The sequence below is a fragment of the Euphorbia lathyris genome, chromosome 10 (genome assembly GCF_963576675.1).
Source record: "Euphorbia lathyris chromosome 10, ddEupLath1.1, whole genome shotgun sequence".
Taxonomy (NCBI): domain Eukaryota; kingdom Viridiplantae; phylum Streptophyta; class Magnoliopsida; order Malpighiales; family Euphorbiaceae; genus Euphorbia; species Euphorbia lathyris.
Genome location: NC_088919.1, coordinates 56,606,574 through 56,622,401, shown reverse-complemented (window position 1 = coordinate 56,622,401; position 15,828 = coordinate 56,606,574). Strand labels below are relative to the sequence as shown.

The 15,828-nt window shown below is 34.2% G+C and overlaps 1 protein-coding gene across 1 annotated transcript; it reads right to left on the bottom strand.

Moving 5' to 3' along the window:
- Positions 1-10,713: 10,713 nt before the first annotated feature.
- LOC136209636 (large ribosomal subunit protein eL24) lies at positions 10,714-13,213 on the bottom strand. Its single transcript, XM_066001170.1, has 5 exons — positions 13,067-13,213; positions 11,907-11,982; positions 11,692-11,793; positions 11,264-11,412; positions 10,714-11,011 (listed from the first exon to the last, which is right to left on the bottom strand). Exons 1-5 carry the CDS (start codon positions 13,075-13,077, stop codon positions 10,855-10,857), a joined length of 495 nt encoding a protein of 164 aa, XP_065857242.1. The 5' UTR covers positions 13,078-13,213; the 3' UTR covers positions 10,714-10,854.
- Between the last annotated feature and the right edge of the window lie 2,615 nt (positions 13,214-15,828).

Below are 15,828 nucleotides of genomic sequence, written 5' to 3'. Positions count from 1 at the left end.
TTCTTAAATCCCATAAGTTGTTGTTCTAAGTCCTCTTCAAGTTTAACTATATTATTATCTAAATCCTTTTAATGTCAGGATAGGAAAATTGATTGATTTCTTCTAGAGATGTTGATTGAACTTCTTATAGAAAAGTCATTATCTCATTATTTGTTGGAAATGCAATGCTAACCTATTAAAATATGAAAATCCTATAAATGTTAAAATTTATTTACCATGATTATTCTTATGTGTCTAACATTAGCAAAGCCTTTATGAGAACTATTGAGCTATTTTTGTTTTCTTTGTTCTGAAGGAGGAACCTCCCTCGACTTTCTGACTGTTCTTTCAATTTTGCAGCTTTCTGGCTCTATTGCAATGTGTGTATGTGGTGAATGTTCCTTCACCGTAACGACAAAATTTGCACATTCAAGAGGAGCAAAATCTATGTTGGTATGTTTGCACATTCAAGATGAAGAAGGTTGTAGTTTTGGTGTCTTTGAGCTTTTGGTTGATTTCTGTTTTCTACTATGTTTTTTTAAGAGAATGTTTTTTACTATGTTATTCGATGACACGAGTTTGGTTAATGAAGTTCAGCAATGGTTGGCTTTACTTCTGCTGTTATTTTCAATTTCAATATTTCTGTTCTGTTTTTATACATATGCTTTTACTGGATTTGTTTGTTAATTGAAAATGCATTGAACGATTTGTTGTTTAGCAGTGCAGTTGTTTAGTAGATGGAACAAGAATTGGTAATTTTAGGTTGAGGCTTCATCTCAATTAGTGATATTAATTGTCACTCTCCTCAGAATTTCATATAGATTCTTAATTACGAGCCTCCTTCTTTGCTCACCTTCTGCTTTTATCTTCCAATCAATATACTAATTCGAAATTATGTTTCTTTTTACCTCTAATGGAAATATTTAATTGGTTGGTTTTTGTAGTTGTTCATGGCGAGGAATTATTTAGTCAGAAGCCGCGAAGCCCACTTTTCCTCTTCTCAATCGTAAGCTAAAGAAGTGGTTTGTTCCATCATTTTAAATCTTCTCTTAGTGCTATGTGGTTATGGCTTTATTTTTTCTTATATTTTCTGCATTGGGGATTGTTGGTGCTTCTATTTTATTTATATTCGTATTGCTAAAATTAAAGCGATGCTCTTTTTTTGTTCATCCGTGCTATGTTCATTTCAGGAAAAGTGGTACCCGAAAACGATGCAGCTGAATTAATTTGAAGTTCCAACATCCAAGCCAACAATTTGACTCGAGTAAGTTATGTAAATCACCTTTGAATTCTTTGCATGACATCTTATAGCATTGTTCTATAAAATTATACAGTGCTTCTTGGTGAATCGATTCACATTGTATGTAACTTATGATTTTCATATGACATTATTATTGTTGAATCATTTGTCTTATTCCATGGACATACTATGAGTGATTATGGACATTGGATATGTACGGAATGAGGCTATTGGATTTTGAGTTAAATTTTGTAACCTCATAACTGTTATCCTTTTTGTTATTGCGCTGGAATAAGAGTACGGAGTTGTCACTCTTTTTTTTAACACCAGAACAACTAACTAGAATTTTACAAGACTGGTGAATTATTTTTTAGATATATTTGAATGTATATAATATCCACTCCTTGATGATCTGATTCACTAAATTCCGGATCTCAATATTTGCATGACACAACTAGCATGTGTTTTAATTATTTATACATCTCTATCGTGTTGTGCCTGCTCTTTAAGTTTTTAATTTGTTTTTCTCTGATTTGTCTTTGCAGACACATGGCCCTTTGAAGTCTAGGACACAAGGTGTGTTGATACAGGCCATTTACAAGTTCACAACAGTGTGCAAAAACTATGGTAAGCTATTACTATTATTATTATTATTATTATTATAATTGATGTTCTTTTGAATGATTGAGCTAACAACCAAAATTTAGAAGAAGAAAAAAAACAAGTGTTGCACCATAGCATACGTAGAAGTCTATCAAGTAATCTAATAAAAATTGAACTCTAGGCAAATAGCTCCTAAAACTGTAGTTTCTTAACCTTCAGTTGCCATTTAAATTAGTTTATCAAAGAAACTAACTGATGTGGTTTGGCTATGGAATAGAAAAGGTTTTTCCAAGGAATAAAATAGGAGAGAATAGAATAGAATAGCTATTCTTTAGAAATAAATATTCCTATATTTGGTTGACGGAATGAGATTGTATGGAATAGCTAATGTTGTTGTTCAAAAGACAATTTTACCCCTCAAGTATAATTTTCTATTTATTTTAAAATTTTAATTATTATCCTAAATTATTCAAATATTTTATATATATTAATGAAGAAAAAACATGAAAAATGATAAAACGAAAAAATGCGAAAAAAACATGAAAAACGGTACAAACACGAAAAACAGTTAAAACGTGAAACAAAAAAAAAAATCAGTACAGTACAAATGTGAAAAAAATCGGTAGCTATTCACGTTTTTCATGTCACTTCTCTAAATTTTTACCTTTTTCACGTTTCACATGTTTTAACCATTTGCACTTTTTTTTTGCGTTTTTCATGTTTTCTAATTTTTCACATTTTTTCATTTTTACCGTTTCAAGTTTTCCAATTTTTTCCGTTTATCATGTTTTTCCATTTTTACCTTTTTTTGCGTGAAATGTGGAACAAATTATCAATAGATATTATAGGGTTAATTTGGGAATCAAAGAAAATATGAGTGATGGAATAAGTATTTCTAGGTTTAATTTAGGAATCTCTATTACACCAATTATGGAATACAAATTCCATGGAAGAAATTGAACCAAATGGTGGAATAGGGATTAAAGAAAAAAATAGCTGGGACATTAATGCCATAGAACTTCATCTACCCCTAGCTATTGCACTTTCAATGAACTTCCTTTGATGCCAAATAATCTGAAAATAAGTAGCTCTAGATGATTTCAAATCAGTTATGATGATCAGTCAAAATTATGATACTATTAGAGCAATATGGCTGTTTTGAAAGAAATCTTTGAAAGTGACTACAATAGAAATTAGTAGTTAATAGAATTAGTTATTGGTTTCAAAACTTTTTTCTAAAACTTTTACATACATAGGTTAAATTTCTTCTTTTCAAAACTTTCTACTAACTATTATTAGGTTTGTAGTTATTACTGATATTCAATATTTGGAAGCCAAGTATTTTAACAGAAATATTATAATTAAAGGGTGAAGTAAACAACATGGCAGATAAATTTAAGGAATTAATTCTCGGCATATATGTAATAGATATTAATATATGACAATGTGTTATAGCTGACCTTAGAGAAAAAACATAAATGTATATTTTCTTTCGTAAACTATTTAGGGTCCGTTTGGTATGCCGTAATGCAATGTAATGTAATCAATGTCGTAATGTAATTAAAGTTGTAATGTAATGGAATGGAATAGTGATTCTATTACCATGTTTGGTTGATAATTATGATGTAATGTAATAACTATTACAATATTTGTATTTTTCTAATTAAATGCAATCATAAAATTTTATTTACATAATTAAAATCAACGAAAAATGTGAAAAATCGAATCGAAATCAAATACAAAATTAGATTAACCGAAATCAATAAATTAGTATATAATTTTTCGCTTTTTCATATTTTTTTACATTTTTCTCGTTTTTTTAATTTCCATTTTCAACATTTTTCACCGTTTTTATATTTTCTCATTTTTCCGGTTTTTCAATTTTTTTTTTCATTTTTCGCATTTTTTCGGTTTTTCATTTTTTTTTTCATTTTTCTCGTTTTCAATTTTCATGTTTTTCTACTTGTTGCGTTTTTTACAAGAATGAGAGGTGAGATTGAGAGATGAGATTTGAGAAATGAGAGGTTAGATGACAATGTAATGAGAATTCAAAGCATTTTTCTATGTAATGGGGATTACAAGATTTCTTCAAAAAAAATTGGCTCAAGGTTTTATCATTCCATTTCAATGAAATTGTAATATGCAACCAAACATGGTAATGTAATGACCATTCCATTACGAAGGTCATTACATCTTACCAAACGGCACCTTAATACATCATAATCAATTCACTTTCAAATCATCTCTTTTTTTATAGGGCCATGCTTATCATTGAAGACGTTACGGGTAGTGCATCTATGGTGCTCTTCAGTCCCATGGCAGCTGATCCAATTGGCATACCTGCAAGTTAATTGGGCACCGCTTTTAAAGAAAGACATGACATCCCACCTTCAATTAGTAAGCTCTACGACATGGAGAAAAATCTTTTAGGTGCAAGTCACCAACATTGTCCAAAACCTGTCTGATATTATATTTAAAGTGATCTAAATTTTCAAAGACAGGTTCTTTAACTCATAAATAAGATATTCTAAATCTCATTTCAGCACTCTGCTTCACAACCTGTTTGCAAGGTAATTGAATTTAAAGAAGCTGCAATTAAGAAAAGCAAACCAGATCTCCAGCCGCTTAGGAAAAAGAAATGCAACGAGTAGGGTTTTTCCCTCGCATTCGCAGTTTATTCTTCTCCTCATGTGCTGCTTCTAAAATGTTTGTTTTCTCCACTTTTACAGACCATAGTCTTCCTTATCCAAACAAACCTAAGCAACAATAGGCCAATGTCTCCACTATAACAGTAACTTCCTTTTAGTTTGCTTTTTCTTAATATTTAATTTTATTCACTTATAATAATAGATATAATATTAACTTATTTTTTGGTAGGTTATAGCAGCTAAATAAAGCTATATGCCTTGGATGTGTTGTTTACTACTTTAATTTCTTTCTTTACTGTTGAACTGAATTATGTAACCATTAATAATTTACTATCCTTATGAACTTTTGAATGTTAGCTTTCGCTCTTTTATTAATTGTTTCAACTAACGGGTTTTATTTCAATTACCGGCATAACTTTCCTCCCGAAGCAAAGCGAGGGTATCCATCTAGTATATATATATATATAAAAGGATAGGCCAAGCCTGGTTGAATTTGAAATTTTAATATAAATTCTAAACCCAACTCATTCTATGTGCAAACTAGACTGGGCCAATTTGAAAATATACATATCTAAGCCTGATCTATGAGAGGTAGGCTTGGACGAATTGAGTAGGCCAACAGGCTCTTGAATAAATCTATTGATAATTAAAGAAAAATATATATTTATAACAGTGGCGCAGCCAGGAGCTAAAGGTCGGAGGGGTTAGAATGTAGGTAAGAAAAATTAAATGCGACTTCAATATATTTATAAAAAAAGATATGGTACAAAAATACCCTAACGTTTACATCCAGAAACAAATTTTACCTCTAACGTCTAAAATTGTGCAATTTTATCTCTAATATTGACAAGTTGGATCAATTTTAGAAATCATCATACAACACATACATTTTGTTCGTTATTCTACACTAATTATATATCCGTTTCCAAAAATTTATACATCTTGTTCCTAAATAATATAAAAACAAACGACCGAAATTAAAGTAAATTAAAAATCTCCAACAACAACAACAACAACGCCTTAGTCCCGAAATGATTCAGGGTCGGCTAACATGAACCATCATATAAAACCGTGAAAATCAAGTCGTGTCAGCGACACAGATTCGCTCCCTCCACTCCGTCCTATCCACTACCATATTTTCCTCAATTCCCAATAAACTCATATCACTCTCGATCACCCTCCTCCAAGTTTGCTTAGGTCTTCGCCTACCCCTCACCACTACATCCCTTTGCCACTCTTCGGTTCTCCTAACCGGCGCATCAAGCGCTCTACGTCTCACATGGCCAAACCACCTTAGTCGGTTTTCTCTCATTTTATTCTCAATAGATGTGACCCCTACTTTTGTCCTAATTATTTCATTACGCACCCGGTCCTTTCTCGTGTGACCACACATCCATCTCAACATACGCATCTCCGCCACCGACATCTTATGGATGTGGCAGTGTTTCACTGCCCAACACTCCGTACCATATAACAATGCTGGTCTAATTGCCGTCCGGTAGAATCTTCCCTTCAATCTATTAGGCATGCCGGGATCACAAAGGAAACCCGTAGCACTCTTCCACTTCGACCAACCAGCTTTAATCCTATGAGCAACATCTCCATCTACTTCTCCATCCGTTTGGATAATAGATCCTAAATACCGGAAGCAATCCGAGGCCTGAACAACTCTCCCATCTAGGGTGATTGTCCCTGCCTCCCTACTCCTACGGCCGCTAAACTTACACTCCAAATATTCTGTCTTACTTCGACTCAACTTAAAGCCTCTAGATTCTAGAGTTTGCCTCCATAGTTCCAACTTCATCTCCACTCCTTCTTTCGTCTCATCAACCAACACAATATCATCTGCAAACAGCATGCACCATGGTATACCATCTTGAAGTGAACTTGTTAGTTCATCCATAACGATGGCAAAAAGAAATGGGCTTAGTGCGGAACCTTGATGCACTCCAATCGTAATAGGAAACTCTTCAGTCTTCCCAACACTAGTACGTACACTCGTGCATACTCCCTCATACATGTCCTTTATGATGTCAATATATTTCCGCGAAATGCCTTTCCTTGTCAAGGCCCACCAAAGTACTTCCCTTGGTACCTTATCATATGCTTTCTCCAAGTCAATGAAAACCATATGCAAGTCTTTCTTCTTATTTCGATAGTGCTCCATTAATTGTCTCATTAGATGGATGGCTTCCATAGTTGATCTTCCCGGCATAAAGCCAAACTGGTTTTCCGAGATCTTCACCGTCCTCCTTAGCCTTTGTTCAATCACTCGCTCCCAAAGTTTCATAGTGTGACTCATTAATTTGATTCCCCGATAGTTGGCACAATCTTGGACATCGCCTTTGTTCTTATACAAAGGGATTAAGGTACTTTTCCTCCATTCTGATGGCATCTTATTGTTTCTCCAAATTTTATTGAAGAACGTCGTCAACCATTCGATTCCTCTTTCTCCCAAACATCTCCAAATCTCAATAGGGATGCCATCAGGTCCTACTGCTTTCTTCAACTTCATCTTACTTAATGCCATTTTGACTTCACCCTTTTGAATTCTCCGCAGGCATTCATGATTTATCATATCGTGATGGATACTTATATCTCCAACATCTTGTTGGCGATCTCCATTAAATAAGTCATCAAAATAGGACCTCCATCGTTCCTTGATATCCTTATCTCCAACTAGGACTTTCTAGTCCACATCCTTCACACATTTAACTTTTCCGAGATCTCGCGTCTTCCTATCTCTCATCCGAGCAATTCTATATATCTCTTTCCCCTTCTTTCGTATCCAATCTTGTATACAGATCCCGATTCACCTTTGCTCTAGCATCTCGTATGACCTTCTTTACTTCCCTTTTAGCCTCTTTGTATTTTTCGTAGTTCTCGTCACTCCTACATTTCCCCAATAGTTTTTAGGATTCTCTCTTACTCTTTACTGCTTGTCGTACTTCTTCTGTCCACCAAGATGTGTCCTTACCCGGTGGCATGCTACCTTTAGATTCCCCTAGAACTTCCTTCGCTACTTCCCTTATACTATGCTCCATCTTATTCCATATCGAATCTATATCTGAATCCATATTAAAAATCTCCAACATAATAAATAAATCATAATTTAAATTAAATTAAAGTAAACTAGAAATACTCAAATTATACTCTAAATTAAAAATTCTAAATAAACTTAGAAATCCTAAATTAATTAGAATTACTAAAGAATTTCTAGAAATACTCAAATTATACTCTAAATTAAAAATTCTAAATAAACTTAGAAATCCTAAATTAATTAGAATTACTAAAGAATTTCTAAAAAAAACAACATATTAATAATTCCCAAATAAAATTGTAAATTAAAAATCACACAAAAAAATATCCAATTTAGTAATCCCTAATATATAAATCATTAAACTAAATCTAAAAATAAAATAAACAATGAAAAATAAAATACTTAGGGGGCGTTTGGTTCACAAGGGGTAAGGGAAAAGGAATCAAGAAAGGGAAACTAAAGGAAAGGAAAGGAATAAGCATTAATTCCCCTATGTGTTTGGATATGTTTAGAAAAGTGAATGCAATTTCAGACCTCTGGAATTTTTGAACTTTCAGATTTCTAGAATTTCAAAAAATTCTGGAACTTCAAAAATTATTAAATTCTGGAAATTTTGGAACTTGAATTTAAAATTTTTGAAATTCTGGAATTTTAGAAACTTTAAAATTCCAAAATCCGAAAATTCTGGAATTTCAAAAATTTTGAAATTCCAGAATTCGGAAATTCTGAAATGCCAGAATCTGAAAATTCTGAAATTTCAGAATCTAGAATTTCTAGAATTTTAAAAATTCTGGAATTTCAGAAATGCTGAACTCCAGATATTCTGAAATTCTAGAAATTTTGGAAGTTCAAAAATTCTGGAATTTTAAAAATTCTAGAATTTCAGAAATTCTAGAATCCAGAAATTCTGGAATTTTGAAAATTATGAAATTCCAGAGATTTGTGAAATTTTAGAAATTCCAGAAATTTTGGACTTTTTGAAAATTCTGGAATTTCAGAGATTTGTGATTCGATAAAATAAAAAGAACAAAAAAATTGGGAAAGGGAATCCAATTCCCTACAAGACTTGGGGTAATGGGTTAACCTAAAGTGGGGTAATCCTATAATCTAAAATGGATAAAGGGAATGAGTTTTTTTTTTTTTGTTAAACAAACAAGAACAAAGGGAATGAAACCCTCTCATTCTCATTCTCATTCCTAAAGACCCCGAACCAAACTCTCCCTTACTTATCTTTGTTTTTTTTAAAATAGAACTTGCCCAAAACGACGTCATTTTGGGAAGGTTCTATTAAAAAAAAAAACAGATGGAAAGGGCTAAAATGCCCCTTCCACATGTTTCATATTATGCGGAGAAGAATACCTACAGGCCTTCTCCTTCGACCGCCATGGCTGGAGCCTGGCGTAGCCAGGATGGAAAACCCCATTCCTGGGGTTTTTCGGCAGGGTCAGGGTGTCGGCCAACCCTCCCCGCCCCCTCTGGCTCCACCCCTTATTGATAATTAAAAAAAATACAATATTAACAAGAGGTGGTAGAGTAATCACCCACAAATGACGATCGGATATTAGTACGAAGGGCTACTCGATTCATTGATCGTCTAAAAAAAGATACTTGAAAGTATTAGAAATAAACTAATAAGAATCTACAAACCACGTCTTTGAAACGATAAAGAGTTTTTAGATCCTGAACTTCGTTAGTAGACCCATTTAGAGTCCACGAAAACATATCCAAAAAGGGTGAAGTAATGATACTCTTCTCTCGCTTTCACGTGGTCTACAACATTTCAAGAGGTATAGCCCCCTCTCCCTTTCCATTGTTCTACAACCTTTCAAGGTTCTAATAGATCTAACTAGTTATGGAATTGTTCTTCAAGCCGTGGGGAACACCAAATCTATACTTGTTTAATAGTCTTTAGATCTACCTCTTCGTGAGGTTCGCCATCCTCCAAACAATGGAGATCAAAGAAAAGGAAAAAGGAGAAGATTGAATTGTTCAAAGAAAAGGAAAAAGGAGAATATTGAAGCTTTAACTGAGAAGCACCCAACAAGCTCGAGAGAGGGAGAGGAAAGGAAAATGTATTTGCAGAAGACAAACTAAAGGAAAGGGTAAAAGATAGTACACCTCTAGAAATTAGAATTGTTGAATATTATCAAATTCTCCAGAACTTAAGTATGGAGATTAAATGTATTAATTTAAGCTTAAAAAGATAGGTCAAAAGTACCAATATTGATATACAAGATATAGTGATAAACTGTGCTAATAAAGTACATAAATTTGAGTTTTTTCCCAATGTTGAAAGAAGGTTTTGCATCCAAAAAGCCTACAAATAGAATGCAAAAATGGAACGAACAAACACCCCATGAACAGAATAATTATTGTAGTCCCAGCTATTCACTTTGACCCAAATCAAAATTTAAGTCTCAACCTAGCTCTTTTTTTTTTCTTGAAACCAAAAGGGAATATATTAAACAGAATCAGTGAATAAAGCATTACAAATAAAAGGAGGCGGACTACTCGTCCACTCCATGGCATCAGACAAAGAAAGTGCTACTCTAGCAAGCTCATGAGCAACGATATTCGCTGAAATTGATTGTATTTGAACTAATTTGTCAAATATAGTCTAGAGGCTGAATATACATAAATTTTGATAATAAATAAAATAAATAAAGTGCCAAAACATGTATTTTTTGTTTCATGCAATAAAAAAATGCTACTTTTCACTAGACCTGAAATTTTAATTGCTAACAAGTCATCAAAAAAATAAATTTTATTTGTTCAGTTCAATGGGTTATGCATTCTTAATTTGCATTTAAATAAAACAACTAAAATCTGTTGAGATTATTTGAGAAAAATAAAATTTAACAAGTGCAGTAAGGACCCAGACTTTTCAATTCCTGTTGATGAATCAACTAATAAGCAACTAAAACAGAGACCTCAAGGCTCAAACTAATTCAATTAACTCAAATTTCATCCCATGAACAGCCTAACAAGCCGCAATTCATAGTTCGTAAATACGGAAACATGTTCATAATCATGTTATGCGATGATTATGCGATCTATACATTCCACATGGGTTATGTAAGCAGGATTATCTTTGTAAAATGTGCGGTAGTGTCAAATGGAAACATGGTACTAGAATAGACCCAATAGAAACTAATACTTTGCTCAGCTTCAAACTTTGATGCAAATTATGGGACAAACAAAAATGACAAAAACATGGTATCATTGGCCGATAAGTGCTTGAAGAAACAAAGTACAAATATCTTTCCTAAAACTTCAATTTCCAGGAAAACAAATATAAGATTAAACTAGCCAGTGAATTGCAAAGTACCGAAAATATTAAACGCTCAACGCTTTCCACCACCACCACCAAGTTTGGGACCCTTTGATGCACCACTCTTGGGTACATTACCTTTTCCTCCAGTCTTCTGGGTCTTAGCCATCACTTCTGCCTTCTTGGCTTTCTTTTCATCTTTTGTTTTCTTGATTCTTTCCTTGATTTCACTGCATTATACAACACATAATTTAGTCAGTATTAAATACAGTAATATAGAACATTGAACTATATATATATTCAAGGCAACGACAGACAAAAATACAAATTTGACCCACACCGATCAAAAAGCGCCTGTCATGTTACACAGGCTGCATAAGGTATGGGACACAATGAGGGATAGAGAGTAGAGCCTTTGAGCACAAGATAGCCTTTCAGTAATACAGAGAGTTGGCAAACAGATAAATAAGAGAGGTACACACCGAAGAGCAGCTTCTCTGGCAGCATCACGAACTTCTGGCTTCTCTGCTCTTCTCTTCTGGATAACCTCCAAGGTAGCACCGACAATTGACCTAGAATAAGGCTTCTTGGCAGCACGTCTCCTCTTCTTCACAGCCTCTTGAGCAATATCCTGTTGGAACAAAAAACATCTAGGATCTTCATTTTTATTCTCATGGCAACAAAGCGAGAATATAAGAAACAGTTGATCTCCTTGTCTTATATATGCAAGACAGTAAATCAAGGAGTACTTAAGCACCATCGTCTCATAGTCTATCACCTAAAGAGTTTTATAATCTCTTGCCAAACAAAGTTAATGATGACGGATGGCAATGATGCAGAGAAAAGAACTAATGCCTTCACCCCTGCCAAAATACAAAATAAAGAACTCTCATGCCAAATATGACATTACCTTCTTATGTTGCTTCCTATACATGGCTGTCCATGTAAGCTTGGATGGCTTTAGTCGGTTGTGGAAATACCTCTTGCACTTCGAATTAGCGAACAGGAACACCTAAATGCATTGAAAAAATTTGAATCAACAATTAATCTCATTGTCGCTTTTGTAGAAAGGAGCAAGAAAAAATTACTAACAAAAAAATGGTATAATATAAAATATTCTATTACCTGAGAATCACTGCGAATGAATCTGATGCCTTTACCAGGATAAATCTTGGCTCCACTAAAACGACATAGCTCAGTCCTGATATGAAAACATTAAGTATTGAGGGATTGCTTTTTAATTCATATACACATGATCATCTTATTGAAACAAAGAGAACAATGTCAGAAAAAAATGAGGATGCCAAGTTATACCAACCAAATACTTATCCCTATGTTTGGATGAGGTGTTATTAAAGTAAGATAATGTAAATAACATCACCATGATTGGGAAGTGTTAGAAAATCTTTACATAAAACCCACAAATTTACCATCAAAACTCACCAATTTCCTTCAGAGCAAACATGGATATCTAATACACTCAGATTACCTTACGTTATTAACCCCCCATTAACCCTCAAACCAAGGGTAAAATGGATGTTAGAATTGCAAATATGCATCATGTAACTATAGAGATTTGAAGACTGGCAATTTAATTATAAGAGAAAAGTCAAACATCTAGTTCCCTTTGAAAATCATTATTTATTCATCCACCAGACAGAATTTCAACAATTCAAATCGTAGCAACTTCATCTCCAAATAAACATACAAATATATTCAAGATGCCCTTCTCCATTTTTTCTCACACAGTTGTCAGAAACCTCCATATGCAACTAAACCACCCGAATCAAAACGCAGAATGGCTAATTGGCAATTTAATTATAAGAGAAAAATCAAACATCTAGTTCCCCTTGACAAGCATTATTTATTTATCCACCGGACAGAATTTCAACAATCCAATTTATAATTTCATCCCCAAATAAAGATACAACTATATTCAAGATTCCCTTCTCCATGTTTTTCTTACACAGTTATCAGAAACCTCCATATTCAACTAAATCACCCGAATCAAAACGCAGAATAGCTATTTTAGTCAAATAAACTCATCTATTTGATATCATACACGAATATCACCAAATCCAAGCCTTAACCAAAACCATACTCCACCAAGCGCAGAAATATACAGCATATTGGACAAAAGTAACAAAATAAAAAAATGAACAAGATCGAGAACTCATAAAACTGTAAACAGATTATGCATAACATGAAAATCAGATCTATCTGATGAGTAACATTTCATTCGATATGAAATCAAAGAAGGAGAAGTAAAGATAGGGGAAACGTACTTGAGAACCATGGCTACTTCTGCTGCTGTGCTGGTGCTGCTGCGGCTGATGCTGCTGATTCTTCAGTAGTGGAAACCCTAGCGAGGCAAAATCTGTATATAGGGCTTTGTATGTAAAGCATATTGACAATTTTATCCAATTTATATTGACTTAATTACAGTTTTGCCATTTCTCAAAGCAAGGGTTCAAGTTAGATTATTAAAAATTATTTGGACAAAAAAAATACCCGCATTACACCCATTTGTTCCCAAACTGTTTCTTAAAATCAATATTTATCAAAAAAAACAAAAAATCTTAAAATCAATGCATTACATTCATTTGGTCCATAAAGTTAATTAGTACCCTAAACTATCAAAATTCTCGATCAGATTTTGAACTAAGCAAAAATTATCAATTGAGTCCATATCCTATCCTAAAATCAGAAATTGTGACTATTTGATTTAGACTATAATAATATTTATGTTAGTTGAAAATGGGTTTGGAGAAGAGGGTCTGAAACTGTTCAACCGAATGATTTCGATGAGATCTCAATTTATGATTTTGATAGTTTAAGGTCTTAATTGATTTTGAAGCCTTAGTTTAGGAGCCAAATGCCTAAAATCAATTAGGACCCTAAACTATCAAAATCATCCATCGGATTAAACAAAAATCATCAATTGAATATCCATCATATCCTAAAATCAGAAACTGTGACTATTTGATATACATTATAATAATCTCTATGTTAGTTCAAAATGGGTTTGGGAAAGAGGATCTGAAACTGTTCAACCGAATGAATTTCGATGCGGTCTCAATTGATGATTTTTGTTTAGTTCAGTAATCTGATTGATGATTTTGATAGTTTAATTTGAAGATTTAGTTTGGGGACCAAATTGGTATTATGCCAAAAATACCAATATCGGTAAAAAGATTTCATAAATTTTCATTATTTATTTATTTTTTTGTAGGGAAAATAAGGAAAAAACAAAACACCATAACAAATTAGCTTGGGATTAGCCTAAGAAAGTTAACTCCCACATTATCTTCCGAAAGCAAAGACAAAAGGAAATTAGGGGGGACGAGAAAATCGAAACGCCCAAAGCCCTCTCATGGCCTTCTATAGCAAGTCGATCTGCCACCCGATTCTGCTCTCTGTAAACATGGAAGAAGTTGATACTATCGAAAGAGGAGTAAATCCTTCTAATTGCCCTAACTAAATTCTGGCTTCCTAAGCACAAAGCCCTTTTATCGGAAATTAAATTGACTGCTTCGAGATTGTCTGCCTCCACGAGCAGCTTCCTAATCCCCAGACCTTCTGCCATCCTAAGCCTAAAAAAGATACCCCAGAGCTCAGCAATAAACGAAGAGCCTAAGCCCAGATTTTGAGCAAAACCAGACAACCAAGCATCTCCAACATCTCTTAAAACACCACCTACATCAATTCTTCCATTCTCTTTACACGATCCATCGGTATTCAACTTCACCACCCCCTCACCAGGTCTATCCCAGCCTAACAGATGAACAACTGTCCTTTGGATAGAACCTGCTAAACTATCAACTGTAAAACTCTCAACAATTGATTTAACTTTCCTGAAGAAGAACTCCAGAAAATTAGGAATGGCAACCGCTCCTTCTCCCATCACCTCTACATTCCTCCAATGCCAAATTTGGTGGTAGACCAAAGCAAACAGAATTGCTCTATGCTCGAGCTCAGCCAAAATCTTCCCTCCAATACCCTCCTTAAATCAGTTTTGTTCCGAATAGGAAAAGAAGGCAGAAAGACACTGTTCAGACAACACTTTTATCCACACGATCTTACTTCCAGCACAATCTCTAAGAATATAACAGATGGTTTCTGTATGAGCTTTACATTTACTACAAGCATCAGAATCTACCAAATGTCGTCTTTTCCTTTCAACATTCGTCAAGAGCCTATTCTTAGCACAGAGCCAAAGAAAACTCATAATACGATAAGGAACCTTCAAGGACCAAATAACCTTACAAAGGTTTGAAGGAGGAATATCCATATCCTGATTAAAGGCCTCAAAAGCAGATTTATAAGAGTAAGCACTGTTATTAGTAAACGACCAACATCGAGTATCGCCATCCTCCTCTATGCAGCTAACTTTAACTCCTCGGATTCTCAGGAGAGTTTCAAGGCTGAAAAAAAAAGATCAAATTTAGACCAAACCCACTCTCCATCCTCAGCCACAACATCCGCAATTCTCCAATTTCGAAACTCCGATCTCCAACAAAGGCTGCTTCCCTAGCCAAGCATCATTCCAAAAACTAATCGATCTCCCATTGCCAACCGACCATCCAATACCAGTGCAAAACTCAGAAAAAGCCGCATTAACCCCTTTCCATAAAAAGGAATAAACCTGAACTTTTTCTTTATGCCCCCTAAAAATCCTATCATTCCTATACTTCCTGCAAAGGAGCCGGACCCACAGAGCAGACGGAGATTGCCACATCCTCCAAAGGAGTTTCCTTAACAACACTTTGTTATTATCCTTAGCCTGTCTAATCCCAAGGCCACCCAAACCTTTTGGTTGGCAAACCTCCTCCCAATGAAGGAGATGAATTTTCCTACCTTCCACCGAGTCCCCCCCACAGGAAATGTCGATTGATTTTATCTAAACCGTTAAGAACTGGTTTAGGAAGACGACAAGCTTGCATAATATGATTAGGCACCGCGCAGTTCACTGATTGAATCAAAGTACGACGACCTGCAAGAGAAAGTGATTTTGCTTTCCAACTAGCAGACTTGCTATTAATTTTGT

What these genes read in the sequence shown, in the direction of transcription:
- LOC136209636 (XM_066001170.1), bottom strand. An exon ending in ATAGGAAGCAACATAAGAAG is followed by an intron (nt 11,413 to 11,691) that starts GTAATGTCATAT and finishes TTGTTCCAACAG; the next exon opens with GATATTGCTCAAGAGGCTGT. An exon ending in GCCAGAGAAGCTGCTCTTCG is followed by an intron (nt 11,012 to 11,263) that starts GTGTGTACCTCT and finishes TGTATAATGCAG; the next exon opens with TGAAATCAAGGAAAGAATCA.